The following is a 17,145-nucleotide window of genomic DNA, read 5'->3' as shown; positions in this document are numbered from 1 at the left end:
ATAAATAACATCTTTGGCATTGGGTAAGTTAATAACTTCATATTAATATGACTGACGAGTCAGACGGGGAAGGGCCCTCATCTCAACATGAGCCTCCTGACAAATGGGCATTGATGTAAACAAGTACAATTTAAGTAATAAATATTCTTCAACCGATATCGGACCGTTCTATGTTATTGTTGAACCTACAGAAACTAGTATTCGTATTTCGGCAGTTAAAGTAGGTCATTACCTTCTTAAGGAGAAAAAAATTAAAAACGATATAGTAGATACCAAGCTAATTGGTAAAAATAAAGTGAAAATTATTTTTAAAAACTATAAAACTGCAAATTTAATTATAAATCACGAAATAATAAAAGGCAACAAATTGATAGCTTATATTCCTATCTTCTTCAATCGCAAAAAAGGCGTAATTAGGGAAGTTGATACATTTTTAAATGAAAAATATATCTTAGAAAATATCGAAAGCGAAAAAAAGTCGTAGACGTTAAAAGAATGAAACGCAAAATTATTGATTCCGATACAATACGTACAGTTTTGTCAAAATTGATCTAGTTCGGTTTATAGTAGAACCATATGAATATCCTCTAGTACAGTGCTACAAATGCCTTCGCTATGGACATACTAAGAAATTTTGCAAAAGTACCACTGAGAAGTGTATAAAATGTGGACAGCTACATGATGTTGAAGACGGTAGAGAATGTAAAAGTGAAGAATTTTGTATATATACTGCGAACAAAACGGTCACAAATCTGTGTCAAAAGAATGTCCTAATTACCAGTATTAAATAAAGATTAAAAAAACCGTGTCTGAACAAAATATATCATTTAAAGATGCGGAATATTTGGTTAATAATCCAAGCACATCTAAATGACGGTAATGATAATGAAAATACCCCAGTTAATAAAAATTGGGTGCCTCGTCCACCGACCCAACCTCCCAAAAAACGCAAAGCTATTTCTCCCCTTATAGTTAACAAACCTTCTACCTTCAAATCCCAAACTACCACTAGCAACTCTGTCTTGCCTAACCCCCATAAAGATGATTTTCAATTATACAAAGAAAAGCTAGAAATCGAAATTTTATAGAAAATTCCGTTCATGTTTGAACAAATTATGAAAAAATTTAATTTAACTATTCCAAACTGAGATATTTTTCAAGAAACACAAAAAGAGATTAAAACTATTATAAACTCTACCTGATCTTAACGATGATGAATTCTATTAGAAAATTAAATATAATACAATGGAATTGTAATTCAATATTGAAAAATAAATCTAGCCTCTTAAACTATTTAGCCAGCTCAACTATTGAATTTGAACTAATCACCCTCAATGAGACTTGGTTATCACCAAATAAAGTATTTCATGTGGGCGGGTACAACTTTATACACATTAACAGGACTGATAGATTTGGTGGCGTTGGTATTCTCGTCCGAGACTACTTGTCCTTTTCGGAAATAGTGCTCCGTAAAAACTTCAATACACTAATAGAAATTTGTGGAGTATAACTAAATGATCTCAATATATCTGTACATAGGTAAGAATAATAATAAAGGTAGAAGATATGAATCAGTGTTATACTGTGAACAAAAAATAAAATCTAGCTGAAGACGTTCACAACAGATAAATTAAACTTATTAATGTAAGAATTTAGTAAGGAAAGAGATTGTTTCGATACATTGAGTGACCCCATAAAGATTAAATTACTTTTTAACAACCTCAATGGGTGGAGATTGAAAAACGTAGTAAAAATTGAAAAATAAGGACATGATAGACGTTGTCGCGGATAAACCCAAAAGTGACATTCATATCAACTAATTTCATTGGGGGTTAAAGAACACCTAATATATAATTATGTAAGATATTCTGTTTTTTATTACACTACATTTACTATCTGTGAATTGGACTTATTACTTCCATTTCTCAATACAAGACATGATGAAAAAGTACGACTACTTATGTCAATAAGTTAAAACCCAACAAAGAATTGTGTATTCTTCTACGAAGCAATTCCCTTCGGTATTAATGCATGTATCCCAACGTTAAACACGTGGTTGAAAAAATTCCCTCGAAATGGCTTTCACCTGATCTCTCGTGGCTTCTGGAGTTAAAACGTTTTCATTTCAGCATATTTCTTATTTTCTAAAAGTGGCTTTATATTAAATCAGGTGGGGCGTAAAGTGGTCTAGCAGGAAGACTAGAAGTCAAAAATAACTTGTGATATGATAAATTTTTCAAGTCTCAAATTTGTGAATATCGGATTTCATAGTTGGTCACCCTGAAACGAATTCTGATCGAGAAAAAAAAATGACCATAATCTTGTTATTCGACTTTGATTAACGATTCCCTAGTTTTCCATTGATAGATCTGAATTTTTGTCTCAGAAACAACTTTAATTCACGGTCATAGCTATGGATACAACTCTGATGTCCAGTAATGATTCAGGCAAAAAATGTGGATCTGAAAAATTTTATACAAATTCAATCACGATTTTCTTTTTGTTGTCATATAGGCTTTGACCTCTTTTTTCCAGAGCTTACGAAATTTTGCACACTCATATATTTTTAGGTGAGGTATTTTATTATGAGATATTTTGTTTTTTTTTGCCGAATAATACCAATAAAATTGAATTTTATCCAAAAAGACAAAACTATTTCATATTTTCACTAATGCCATTCGAAACCATGAAATTTACTAATTTTTCTGACCAATGCAAAAATTTCGCTCGATTGATCGATCTCAAGATATGGGCTGTAGAAAATATAAAATATAACTTACGGAAAAATGAGAGATATTGAAATATTTCACATATTTTTTCGCTCATGCAAAATTTTTGTCAGAAAACTTAAAATCTGTCATAGCAACAAAAATTTTCAAGGTTCATTGTTTTCACTTAATAAGATTGATTATTGACATGTTATTTACCACCTCTACGAATTAAAACATAATTCAGCTTAGACAGTGGAAGTTATTCGTGATTGAAATTTCCATTTTGACGTCGCCAAATTCCCAGAATTCCGTGATTTTTTGATTCCAGATTTGTAAATTTCATTGTATGTAATGCGTGACTTTGTATGTAAATCTATTTTTTGCGTGACTTTGTATGTAAATCTATTTTTTTATGAAATCATATTTTTTTTGTATTTAGATCAATTGAATTATATTATAAAGATTTCTATGTAATAAAGGGTTGAAATATTATAAAATTGTATCCTACACATAAAACAATCCTTATTTAACTAATCCAAGCCATTTAATAAAATGTTATTTCACATTTTTTTGCAATTAGGGGTAGTTCTAACCCCTAAAAAGAAGAAAATCGTACAACGGCACAATATAGAAAATGAACTAGAGGATGAAATGAGGCTAAGCCTAAATTTTTGTATAAATTGATACAGGACGAAAAACTCGTTTTGTCTATTTTGAGCTTTATTTCCTGGACTATTAAACATTTGAGTACTTACTAATAAGGAACTGTGTTGATTTTTGGCTAGATGTCTGTATATTCAATTGTACCATAAAATTTCTAGTATAGAAATTAGAAATAATTAAAATAGTCCGGAAATTGCTAATACCAACACACAATAATCATGATTCCACAAATCAGACAGTACAAGTTTTAAAACATTCAATATTATTATTTTGAGAGAAAATCAATGTCAGATTTGATTCCCATATAAACATACATCGTTATTTAGTTTATTTGAGAATAAGTTACAGCACAAATTTTTTAACTCTAATATAATAACATAGTGAAGGATTATTTCTAAAATAAAATTACATTATTTGTTCTAAAATAATTTCTTTTTTTTTTCTATTTTTTCATATAAAAAGCAATTCATTTCAATTCTTGTATAAGGTTAGTATATAATCTCTACAGATAGGAAATATTTTCATTTCAAGATCAAGTAGCCCTCAAATCAAGGATTACAATTGATGATCGGCAGAAAAAGTGCAGATTATACATGAATATAGTTGTGATATATATTTCTGTGTGTATCGTATTGCAATCATTTATAGCCTCTTGAAGCATCGAAATGATGAAAATATTACAATAACATCAACTGGATGAGAAAAAAAACACTACATAACTACATGAAGGACAGTCATGGATTGGACTACAGATCATGGAGACCTACTTCGTGTGCTACGCGAAGAAGCTTAAATATCTCGAACACCCAGGCAAGGAGCGCAGTTTAACAATGCGTGGTGTTTCCTCGTGGCCTCTGCATGTTGCGTGAAGCCCATTATCTTAAAGTGCTTGGCCTTATACCAGTGGCTAATAGTCAACCTAATGATCAGCCTTAGCTAATTTCTCTCCAACCGAATGAAACTGTCTCTCAATATCTTGGATGACCTTTTCATTTCCCTTGACATCAGATTGTACAGGGTCTCACACAATTTTGACGTACTCAGTCGTCTACAGCTGAATATAGTATTCGAGGTAATCCTACTGAAATCTAGTGAAAATTCTGACAAGCGGATATCAATGAGTTTGCAAGTATGGAAGCGGGTGATGCAAAAGTGATCGAATTTCCCACCCACTGTAGGTAGAAAGAGGACATCGGGCAGTGATTTCAACAGTATGGTAAAGAATACAAAGTGTTAAAACTTCAGCCCGATTATTTACTAGCTACACCTCGTATAATTACAATTTATAATCTAATTCTACCATTGTATGAAACAAAAAGTTTGACAATTCGTTACCACTATTTTGAAATAAATAATTTCATAGAAAATGAGAAAATCCTCAATTTCACGACTTACCATTTTCAATGTAATATGATGTTTCATTGTAGCGATCATCTGTAAAACCGGGACGTTTAGCTTTTAAAGCTTTTGTTTCCAATTTAGCCTGAAACAACACAAAAATTTGTTAATTGGGCAAGTATTTGAAAATATTCAGTTTCGTATCAACAATTCGTTACATGATTTAAAATAAACACCCATGCAGGTGGGAGATTTTCTTTACCCGAGGACATTTTCACATCCCATGAAGGGAATCCACCCAAACTTGGCCATTCATTGTAGATATAGTAGGCCAAGACAGCCTTAGATGTTTTTAATATGTGTCAGGTGCATCCGAACTTCTGTGTAGTCAATGTATTCTCTATTTTTATTTTTTTTTTCAAGTTTACAAGTTACATTTTTAATTATCCTTTACTACCTAAAATCACCATGTATTCTAGGTATCTCAAAGTTCAAAGGTGCGTTGAATAAAATGAAAAAATGGTAAATAAAAAAAAATAATTCATTTGTGAATTTAATTTGTTTCAGTCTAAGGAATACGCCGATGAAAAAATAATTTAAAATAAATGATGTTGAGGGTACTGAGAGTGAATACATGAGTAGTCAAAATACTGATCCTATGCTCTTGATTTCCACAAATTCCTCTTGGTTCTTGTTACAAAAGCGGCGTCTGAACCATAGAGATATTACCAATAGAGTAGGCATGCCTACAAGTGAGAGCGTCTCGCGAATGAAAAGAGAAAAAGAATCATTTATGTATTTCTATCTCTTTCTTTTGTTGCGTACTGCGCACGATTTGAAATATAATATAATCGAATGTATCGTACCCAATTAAAAAGATTTTATTGAAAAGCCGGAAGTAATATTAGTATACGTACTGTCTTTTTACGTAGTTGTACTAATTTATTATTAAAGAATTGTTAAATAAAGTGTTTTAGTTAATTATAATTGAGTTTTGGTCCTTCAGAGTATTCCATTTTGTTTAAGTACTGATAAACTGAATTTATTCTTCAAATTATTACGTGCACTACTGATAAATAATGTTGACTTAATGGAATGCAATAAAAAATTTTGATTGATACAATAGGAATAAATTTTCAGTTATAATGATAATTAATTAGCCTTGCAAAATTAATTCCACAAATAAAATATAAAAGAATACCAAAAAATTCTCTCAAAACAATATTCCTATAAATATATTAGCAAAAAAAAACATTAAAAAAATTGGCATTTGCGGGAATCGAACCGAGAAAAGCAAAATCTAAAGGCTGAGATCTTGACACCTCGGCTACCGTGCATTCATGGATATACATACTGTGAAGTACTTCAAAAAGTTGTGGGCTGAGGGGCTTAGCCTAATGATTTGTACATTAGCTCAACCTATTTTTATTGAATATTACTTGGGAAATATACAATTATTTTCATTGCACTAGATTTCGTTTATCAACAGTATTGCAGGAAAGATCTTATTCTGTTTCAATTCATGTTCTGACACGAAATCTAATCAATGCGCATGCGCCATTAGACAGAGACAGCAATACATAAATTATTCTCTCTCTCTTTCTATCGGCCATATATCTCTATGGTCTGAACACAATACTTAACACCACACAGAATCAAGTGATGGTTTAAATTCCATATCGGAACTCTCTGAATCTGAAGTCATTCATTTTAACAACAATTTAGAAGCTCAGAAGAGCGATGAGACTGCGTTTCATAGTACAACGGAAACTAAAGGTAATTCTTAATATTCCCTGAATTAGTCATCATGTCATAATAATTTAAATATGACATATGTTTTTGAAATTACGTGTGATATTGACATAATAAAGATAATAATTTACCCACCTCTCACATAACCCAGAAGATCTCTCAACATTTCCAAGAATATGTTCCACTCATATGCTCCTGGGATGACCCCACTCAGTACCGACCTATCACATGCCTTCCCACTCTATATAAGATACTCACAGATGGTATCACTAACAGAATTTATAGGTATTTTAAGGAAAACAATACCTTAGCAGAGGAATTAAAAGGCTGTGGAAAAAATCACCAAATATATAGAGAACAACTTATTGAGGAGCGTTTAATAATATACATTTTTTCTGTCTTGTGGAGGTCTTGCAGATTTACATAGTCCATTCAATTTTGGTTTGTTTCCTTTCAACATCGATGAAAGGATGGTGAACAAACCTATATCGGCACATCGCTCCAAACTCCATTAGTAGTGACAACATACCCATTCGCACGGGAATATACCAGTGTAACTTCGTTAGCCCGTTGTGGTTCTGCCTCGCAATGAATCCTCTATCTACTATGCTCAATAATACGAAGAACGGTTTTAGCATAGGAGCTAACAGAAACATTAACTGTCTCATCTCCAATCTTATCTTCTTGAGGTTTCTTCTGGTTTAAGCTATTCTTTTGGAAGTCTGAAATAGACTGAAACAGAGTTGAAAAGTATTTAGAGGTGAACATAAACAAAGATGATGAAGAACAATAACCACAACACGAAATCAACCACTTCTAGAACATTACCCGAAAAGATGAGGAAGAGGTAAAGAAGCTTCGAATAGATGGCTTACTAGCGGATCTCTTTTTTCCAGAGACCGAAAGCTTCATAATGACTATCCAGGATCAAGTTATCAACTACAAGAAGAATGGGATTTAGGATCCGAACACACAATTCGACACATGCAAAAAGAGTCAGCAAACATCAAAGATCATTCAAAATGTAACATCTGCTTGGAGGGTGCAAGCTATTTGAACACACATCCAGTAACCTACGATATTGAATACTTGCCACAAAGTGTGCAAATTTATTATTTGAACTTATCCCAATCCTTTTGACACTTTATATTCGGGATAAATGAAAATACTTATGTATTGATCGTCTGAAAAATAATTAATTATAATTTTCGGTGATTTTTGATAGTATTAATTCTTGTATAAATGTTCAAAGTCATAGAATACAAAATTAAATATTCAAATTGACGTTGATAGAAATATTTCTATTCCACTTTGGTGTTTCATTGCCACGTTCCCAAGAAGAAACCGCTCATAATATAGCTGGCAAAGACTTCTTTACATTTCACATACATATATATATATATATATATATATATATATATATATATATATATATATATATATATATATATATATATATATGTATGTATGTATATTTCTAAATGTTCTTGATTTTAGGTCTCTTCTGTTTAAAAATTAAAATAGTATTTTCAATAACTCAAGTCTTTATTAATATATCAACGTTCCCAATAAAAAACCACTCATAATATAGCTGGTAAAGACGTTACAATAACATTATTGTAATATGTAATTAAATTTTAAAATATAAGTGGCGCAGTCAGTCAGATAGTCAAACAAGCGTTAATGAAAATAACATTCGGTGCGTTTTTACGATTCATTGACTATTCGAACAAGTGAAGTTTTCAAGTGAGAATTCTTAGCTGGGCGAAATGAGTACCCAACTAGAAAATTTGTGTTGTCTAGAACCTGGAAGAAGCTATAAGATATTGCACGTTCCTGTTCAAGCCGATGGAAAGGATCTTCCTTCTCAAACTGAAAGTTTTTTATGTCTTATAGAGGAAATATCGAATTTTCTGACATATCTGACGATTCTGACGCAAATTCTGATTCAAACATTTCAAATTCTGACTTAAAAAGATATGAAAAAAAAATGAAACTAGCTCCATAAAAACTTTCCTTCAATAAGTTAGCAAATTTTATGATACTATAGATGTATGGAACCTTCTAAATGAATATTTGATTAGCAAATATTGAAGGTAAATCAGCTATAAATATTTCTCCTTGTACTGTAAGAAATGTGGGAAAATTTTAAGGACGCACTTTCAAATACTTTGCTGATAAAAGGGATATTTACACATGACGTATAGAGTTTTCATAAATGAAACAAGGTAACGAAACGCCTTTTGATTTTTATAATAGAATTCAAATTTAATATATCATCACACATTCCAATGTAAATGAAGGGTGGTACTACCTGCACTTAATAAAAAGAGAGAAATTTACAAAAAATCAATGCCAAACTATGAAAGTGGCTTGAATATTCGTTGGATCACTCTGTGGTTCCTTTGCATATCTAATGAAATTTTATTACTCTATATCTTTCTGAAATAAACTATAAATCATTTTGATATTAAAAGAAGATTCACTAATTGTATAGTAGTGCCTCTTCGTTGCGAGCAAGTAATTAAATTAAATATTGAGAATGTAGAAAATGTTTATGTAATTATTATACCATAAACAAGAATTGGGAAATTAGAAATCCCAGAATGCCTAACAAAGGTAGAAAGTAATAAAGCTTTATGTACAATTTTAAATCCAACATAATCTAATTTTAAAATAGATCTAAATCCTTCTATTAAAGATATTTTTCATGTTGAACGGAATCATCTTACCTTTACTGGTAAAATAATACATCTTATTAAAACTAGCGAAATACCTATCTATTCTAAATCATACAGATTTCCTGAGATTCATGAGGTAGAAATCCAAAAATTTTAAACCAAAATATTATTAGATCTTCTAATTGTCCATGGTCCAGCAACATTTGGATAATAGTAAATGTAATAACTATTGGATATCGTTATCCATTACCAGACATTACAAGGTTACTAGATAAGTTTGAACGCTGTCAATATTTTACGACTTCAGATCTTGTCTCTGGTTTTCATCAGATCTAAATGGCCGAGGAAGATATTCTGAAGTTATCTTATTACGTGCACTATGAAAATGTGCGAATGCCAATTGCAAGGATTTCTCGGATTATTAGGTAATTATCGAAAATTTATAAAAGATTTTCAAAATTGGCTAATCCATTAACGAAGATCTTAAAATAAGATTCAACTAACAATATAAAAGTTCCCGATTACGTCGAATGTTTTGAAATTTGTGAAAATTTGTTAATGGATAAGCCAATAATTCAATATCCAGATTTTACAGAACCTTTTAACTTAACCACAGATGCAAGTAATATTGCTTTAGGTGCTGGTCTAAGCCAAGGAAAAATAATGATTTAGAATGTATTTATTCTTTAATTAAAAAAGAGCTACTTGCAATTGTTTGGGCAGTTAAATACTTCCGACCTTTTTGGAAGGAAGTTTACAATAGTTACAGACCATGGTTATTCCCACTCAAAATTTTCAAGTTCCAAGCTCGTTAGATGGCGCTTGAAACTTGAAGAATATGATTACAATCTTGTTTACAAAAAATAGCTTTATATACTAACCGTGATTGTTTATCTCGAATTCAAATGAATATTAACGAAGCAAAACCCCGGGAACATCAGTGTTCTAACAATTAATTAGATTATACAGACAAATTTGATGAAGTATCATCAAAATGCTTTCGACGATAATGAAACAGATAACGATATTGAAAGTAATATACATAACGATGACGACATTACTGTTCATATATCAAGATATTCCGGTAATAGTTATACCAATTAATATTTTCAGAAGTAAATTTCGAGCCACCTACTATAATAAAACTTGAAATTAAACAAAGAATTATTGTCATGCTCATTCGGCTTTTTACGTTTTTCAATATGAACAATATGTGAACGAAGGAATACCTTTGCACACGTATTGTGGCACAGTAGTCACTTCGGATTTATTTATTCTAACTTTCCAATTTTTGTAGAAAATAATTTGATATCGACCTCTACTCTCAATTCAAGAAATTCAATAAAACCTAGAAATTCTTCTTTTTACATATCTACAGATAGAAGTAATTTTTAATAAATTTGAGGTGATTTTATTCTTTGTATTTGCAGATAAGTTTTTCTTTCCTTTTTTTATTGTGCTCACAAAAATTTCAGTTATCTTTATAGATTTCCTTTTGTTTTAGGCTAAATTTGTATGATAGTTTTCATATGAATTCGTATTTTCTATTTATTTGGGAAACAGAACGAATAGAATAGATTCCTATTTGGTTTTATTTTAAAAAACATAAATTCAGTTTTTTTAATATATTAGAGCATAAGCTCCTTTTGTTCAAATATGTTCTTTGTACTCGTTCCTTCTTCCGTAATTTCCATCTGTGCTCCCGTTTCCTTTCTCATTGTATTTTTTTCCATTTTTCTACAGCTGCCAGGTTGGGAGTTTCCACCATAAAGGATCCAACCACCAGACTACGAATTCTACTCACACCAACATCTGGGAATCCAATTGAGAGCAGCAGCCATCCCGGATGCATATTTGTATGTAGCGGACGCACAATACTATCGATTAACGATCGGAAAATTCCGAAGTATAACTTGTATGTAAGAGCCATATTATAACTAAAACTGGTAACTCGTCTCTTACATACACAACGTTTATATCGTAAATCATGCAATGATACCTAAGTGATTAGTTAGTTAGTGGATGCTTAGTAATAAAAACGCACAACATAAAACAAAAAATAAATAACTCGAAGAAATTAAAAGCAAAACTATACAACTAAAAACAGCTAAAATCGTTATTTGACACAAAAATACTTCAGAAAATATTCATCTGCCAAACATAAAACGTCCTAAAAAGACTCCATACCTATAAATTCATTTCAGGTTCGTCACCGTCGGAGACGCAACAGTGAAAATAAAAGATGTTACCCACAACTTGGGAAAACTTCTTATATATCTTGGATTTGCCAAATTACAGAAATCCAGTCATACTTTTTTCATTATTATCAATATTAATGTCCAGAGTGCATGTCAAATTGTCGATAATTTAATTTTCTCGAGTGCGCGAATGCGCACGAGAGGAAATTATGAGACAATTTGACATGCACGAGAGGGCATTTTGGCAGACTATTTCCTGAGAAAAATTTAATTTAAAATAAACTTAATTCTGTGTTTAAAATTTTTTATTCTTTAAATTATACCGTAGTTGACGATCATCATATCGGCATTGAATTGGTATCGAGAAAATTAAGTTATCGACAAGGTTTTTTTAAAAATTGTCCAGTAGGACGAAATGAAATTTCAAAGTGGACAAGAGATGCAGCGGAAGCTATAGGAATTGACACGAAAAGAATAAAAGTGACAAATCACTCGAACCGTGCTGCGGCAGTTACTCAGCTTGCCAAGGTTGGGGTTTCAGAAAATCAAATTATGAAGGTTACCGGACACTCAAATCAATCATCGATAAAGAGTTACCTCCAAGTAAATAGTGAACACCACGAGGAAATTGTACAAAAAATGCGAAATGACAGTAGCGAAGTAACAATAAGAAGTGGTGGAAGCAGCATAGAAACACCATCGTCGGCCTCCAGTAAAGTTGTATATTCTAATTGCATTTTCAATAATTGTTCCTTTTCTTAAAATATAAAATTAAAACCAAATGATGTTTATTAATCCTAGACGAAAATTTGGCACTAGTGCAAATTATCGATAATTTGCACTAGTGTAGTATTATCGCTGAAATTTGATCGTTGCTAGGTAAACATAAAATATTACAGCTTTTTGGTTGGCTTAAATTTTTCGAAGGAAATAGTCATTTAAATCCACTACTAGTAGAATATAATAAGTACACTGTGTAGTGATGTAAAAAACAATATATCAAATACTACAAAAAATATTGTAAATATAATCGAATATACAAAAAATAATATAGAAGAAAAAATTTATAACATTAACATTCATTCTACCTTTGATAGACCAAAAAGAAGAATAATGAACGGTCTGAGATTAGTTATAAAAGCCATCACGTGAAATTTAGACTCCGGTGATGAAGTAAGAATAACTTCAATTTGAAACATTCGAAACAAAATCAAGAAAACTTACAAAATCTAATAAAAATGCGATATTCTGTTAGGAACCAAATTATTAATAATTTCAATAAAACAATTCAGAATTCTCAATTACATTTACATGTCAATCTAAATATTCCGAGTATTATAGAATCTCTCTCACCACCTATAAAGGATCTGCAAAACGTGCATTTCTTCTATCTTCTATCAAAATATTTTAGATTCTGAAGCTATCTTAGACATAGTTTAAATGTAGAAAATAATCAAATAGAATATTTTTTCTCGAAACCTATTAATTATGATACTGTACTTAATGTATTTTATATGTTATAATATACTTAAGAAGAAACATTTTGAACTATCTTTTAACCATTTTAATTATACTCGTAATTCTTTTGTAAAAAGCGAAACGTCAAAAAAAATGAAATTCAAATAAAAATTAACCGAAGCTCAAAAACTTTTAATGAAAATATATATTTACTTAAAAGGTTGAAAGAAACAAATAAGCAAATTTATACTTTTACGATTATTTATCTCCATTAAAGGTCTCTTTTGATGGAAAATCAGTTCATAACGCACATCCACTACATCTACTTCAGATGACGTGCTAATATAATTCATACTGCCTGATGCTTGAATCAAGCGTCAGCATGAAATTGCAATGTAATTTTGACAGATTAAAGATCTATAAGATTCCACTAATTTGTAAATATGTTCATCATTAATAAGGAGGACTTTTCTTAACTAAATTTTGATAAGTTGCTTTTTTAGAATTTCAAGTTCATTCTATATTTGAAAGATTCAAATAAGATAAAGTGACTGTTGGTACAAGTTCATTGTGAATTCATTAGTATTTTCGAGGTTAACAATTTCATTATGAAGGGCGACGTATCCATCGAAATCAGCTTATAATATATTGATAGCTGTAGAGATCATCAAATTATTGTTGTTGATGTTTTTTAATATTTTATTGAATTTTCGCACAATTTGATTTTGTTTTAATTCTAAAGCGGTTATTTGTGTTCTAAGTGAGTCTAGGTCAGTGTCGTCTGGATTACCTGTTACATACTTGATCGTAGTACCGAGAACGTTGAAAAAACCTCTCTTCTCTTTACATATGATTTTATGTAAATTATCTATCGTTTCGTCTAGTAAATGAATAAACTGAGAATATAAAGATGAAAGCGACGTATTATGAGAATTTGAAATAAGTTTTAGGATCTATATTCTATGGATAATGTTTCTTCTAATTTGTCTAAGTCAATGTGCAAGACGTGCCTATGATAGTGAGAAATTTCTCTTGAATTTCCAATTTCTTTGACATAATATTATTTGGAATATCATAGATTTTGAGAGAATGTTCCAGGGATAGAATTGTCCTTCTATAAATAAATAGTCTTTAGAGTTTTTATTCGTCACCTTACGGACACGTTTTACGTATTTCGAATGTGTACTAGTTTAATTCTATTTGTTAGTGTAACCGATTATTTTGTTTTGTTCTATATTTCTGGTTTCATAGTGGTATAAGGAGATTGTAATTTAGATTTGTTTCTTTTTTATAACGTATAAAGTTTGTGAAGGATTGGGTTCTGCATTTTGGTTCTATTGATCTAGTATTTCTTGCCTTTTTTGTTTTTGATATGATTCTGCAACAACGGATTGCAATTTGTCTTTATGTTTTTGGTTATAGGTTTCATATAAGAGCAGATCGAAATCGAAATATAATTCTCCGGCCATTAAGAATAGAAAAAGTTGAAACATTTGGAGCACTATGAATAGATTGGTTATAGATTAAAATAGCATGTGTAAAAATATTATCGAAAGGTTCTTGAGGGTTTTGTTCTTGTAGAGTTCTCAATTTTTCGATCAGTGTGGAATAGAAGCGTTCGACGGGGGTGTTTGACAAAGAGTTATTAACAGATGTAGAGTGAATTTCTATTTTATGTCATTTTGAAAATTCTTTTTTCATTTTTTATGGCGAGAGAAGTAATTTACTTATGATAGAAACAGACGTTTTGTCTAGAATTTTATAACATTGAGCATATTTAGAAGAGGGATCTACAATTGTAAGATAGGTATTTTTATTGCAATGAAACAAATGTAAGTATATTATATCGAAAGGTTTTTGTCCTAACAAAGGTTTAAGTTGTAGTACTTTGTAAGGGTGTCTTTCGTACTTGTATTTCAAACAAATGTCACATTTATTGATAAAGTCTGGAATTGTAGTTTGCATAAAGCGCCAACAGAGCTTCGATTTTAGATGTTTATAAGTTTCTACAATCCCGTTGTGGTTATCCGTAAGATATTTGTTTTTCTTTCTCTTCGACATCTAATAGTATAGAAGAAAATACAGCTTTGATAGTAGAATCTATGTGTTTTCTGAAATAATTACAAATGAATGGTCTTAAACCATGTGGTAGTTTTATTGCAACTTTTAGATTCGGTTTCAAAATTTGTTAGAATTATCTGTTAACTGTGATAGTGTATCTGGGCTTGTTAAATATTTTCCTATAAGTTATTTCGTTTTCTGAGGACTGTGGTATTATAATAATTTGATTTGTGGACAAATTAATTGGTTCTTCCGAAATTTGAATTCCAGTTATTGGGTATTCGATATCAGAGTGTTGTGTATTGTGGGATTTGATTCTGCCAAATTTGTCTAAAAATTCATTTATGTCAAATTCAGTTTCATTTAGGGGTTCTTCTTGATTTAAACTAATTTTATCAAGAGCGTTAAGTTGTACACGAGCTAGTGCGTCAGCGACTTGTTTTCTTCGTTTTTTTTGTATCTAACTTCAAAATTGTAATCTTCTAGCTTAAGTCTCCAGCGAGCTAAGCGAAAAGTGGGATCTTTATATGAAACTTTTTTTTCTCCGGATGCCTCTGCCTTTTTTCGCACTATCCAAACTGGGGCAGAGTATATTGGATGTTCGTCTTTAGTTCTTATTTCGTGTTTAATAGCTGATATGAATAATAAGTCTGATTTTTCATCATAAAATATATCCTTATATGTTTTACAAAATGTTTAAATTTTTTTGCTTTTCATCGGAATTTAAATGTTGAGTTCTTATCATCTTTTGGGTCGAAGGACCGTTCGAAACCTCATAATTATCAAGACGTTGAACATGTATTAGTAGTAGTATTAAGTTGCAATGGACACGGTAAAATGATATTGTCTACATAACCGTTCGTTACCGTGTGAATAGATTGAGGAATTTTTATGTTACTAATTTTCATTTCCAGGAGTAGTATGTCACCATGAAATATGTCGAGTGGAATTTTATTGTGTAAAATTGAAAAAGAAATTCTAATATTAGATTTTCTTAGCGTTAAAATTTTATTTTCATAATCAATTAAAGCATTCCAACGTTCCAAATCAAAATTTCCAAGTAAAATATCGAAATATTTGCTCCAATCTGCTATTCGAGCATCGATAGGTTTATCAATATGCAAAAAGGTGTTTTAATGTTAGAGAAATACTTATGAGTTATTTTCACGGATATTAATAGGAAAGGTTTTTCGTATTGATGTGAACTACATAGATGCCTGTATTGGGAGAAATTATACTATTGGAACCTCCAGAGTCAATTAATACCTGTTTTTAGTAAAATTAAATATGGTGACTGAGGAAATGTTCTGATATTACTTAGATTTGCGGAGGAGGTGATTCGGGAGTCGGATTCATTTGAAAATCCTGACCCTTTACCTCTTCACAATTTTCGTAATTTTTCTCAGAAAGTTCAAGTTCTTCATCAGTGGTATTCACAATGAAATGATGAGTTTTTCTGGTAAAGATACTCATGGTTTTATATCTTGAATTGATAGTTTGTACGCCACTCATCGGGGCGTGATGGTGTTATTATGAGAGTTTGAGAGGTTGCTATGGAGTGGAGAACAATTAAAAGACAGAGAATAATTATTTCTGGAATATTAGATTGTAAGTTGCGTCTATGAAAATTTGTGTTGTTGGGAGGAGCCTTTCTGAATGAATTGAAATGTGGTTGAGATAGATGATTGAAATTTTGAGTATTATTGCATGAGAAATTGGATCTCCCATTCAATTGTGGTGCCGGGGAATTGATCCTTTTTGTAGGCGAAAAGGTTTTATCTTGTTGACCTTTTAAAAAGTTCATGTACTGATGTTGGTTTTTGTGTTTATCGTAAGCAATACATTTTTGGAGAGTTTCCTCTAAAAAATATTCGCAATAGGGGTCGTTTATACCTGTGCAGAAACTTTTTAATGCAATGTTTTTGAAATAAGGAGTTTTAAGTTATTACATAATATTTAGTAGTATTCGGCATAGTTTTCGAATTATAAATTTCGGGTTTCGAAATTTATTTTTAAAAAACTTTATTTTTGAATATTTATATGAATACAATTAATCTTAAGATCGAACTAATTATAAACATTAAATATCATCGAATTGTTTACAAACATCTTATTTATAGTAAAATAGTGCTGATACATGTTTACGTTATTTGATACAAAAATAGAATAAATGCTGATACATGTTTATGATATTTGATACAATGGTATTGTTTTAAAAATGTCCTTCAGAAATCCTTCGCATGTAACTCCTCCACCCCTAAGAATGAAAAATGACGGAGGTAT

The 17,145-nt window shown here is 30.8% G+C and overlaps 1 protein-coding gene across 12 annotated transcripts in view; it reads right to left on the bottom strand.

The window, feature by feature from the left end:
* The window catches only part of LOC130442468 (uncharacterized), a 501,073-nt gene that overhangs the window by 86,573 nt on the left and 397,355 nt on the right, over positions 1–17,145 (bottom strand). For all 12 annotated transcript variants that reach the window (XM_056776607.1, XM_056776611.1, XM_056776606.1 and 9 more), the window contains one exon: positions 4,770–4,857. In XM_056776607.1, coding sequence (XP_056632585.1) covers positions 4,770–4,857 — 88 coding nt within the window. The remainder of the gene's footprint in view (positions 1–4,769; positions 4,858–17,145) is intronic.

The sequence above is a fragment of the Diorhabda sublineata genome, chromosome 4 (genome assembly GCF_026230105.1).
Source record: "Diorhabda sublineata isolate icDioSubl1.1 chromosome 4, icDioSubl1.1, whole genome shotgun sequence".
NCBI lineage: Eukaryota > Metazoa > Arthropoda > Insecta > Coleoptera > Chrysomelidae > Diorhabda > Diorhabda sublineata.
The sequence above is the reverse complement of the archived record's forward strand: the minus strand, read 5'-3'. Positions and strand labels throughout refer to the sequence as shown.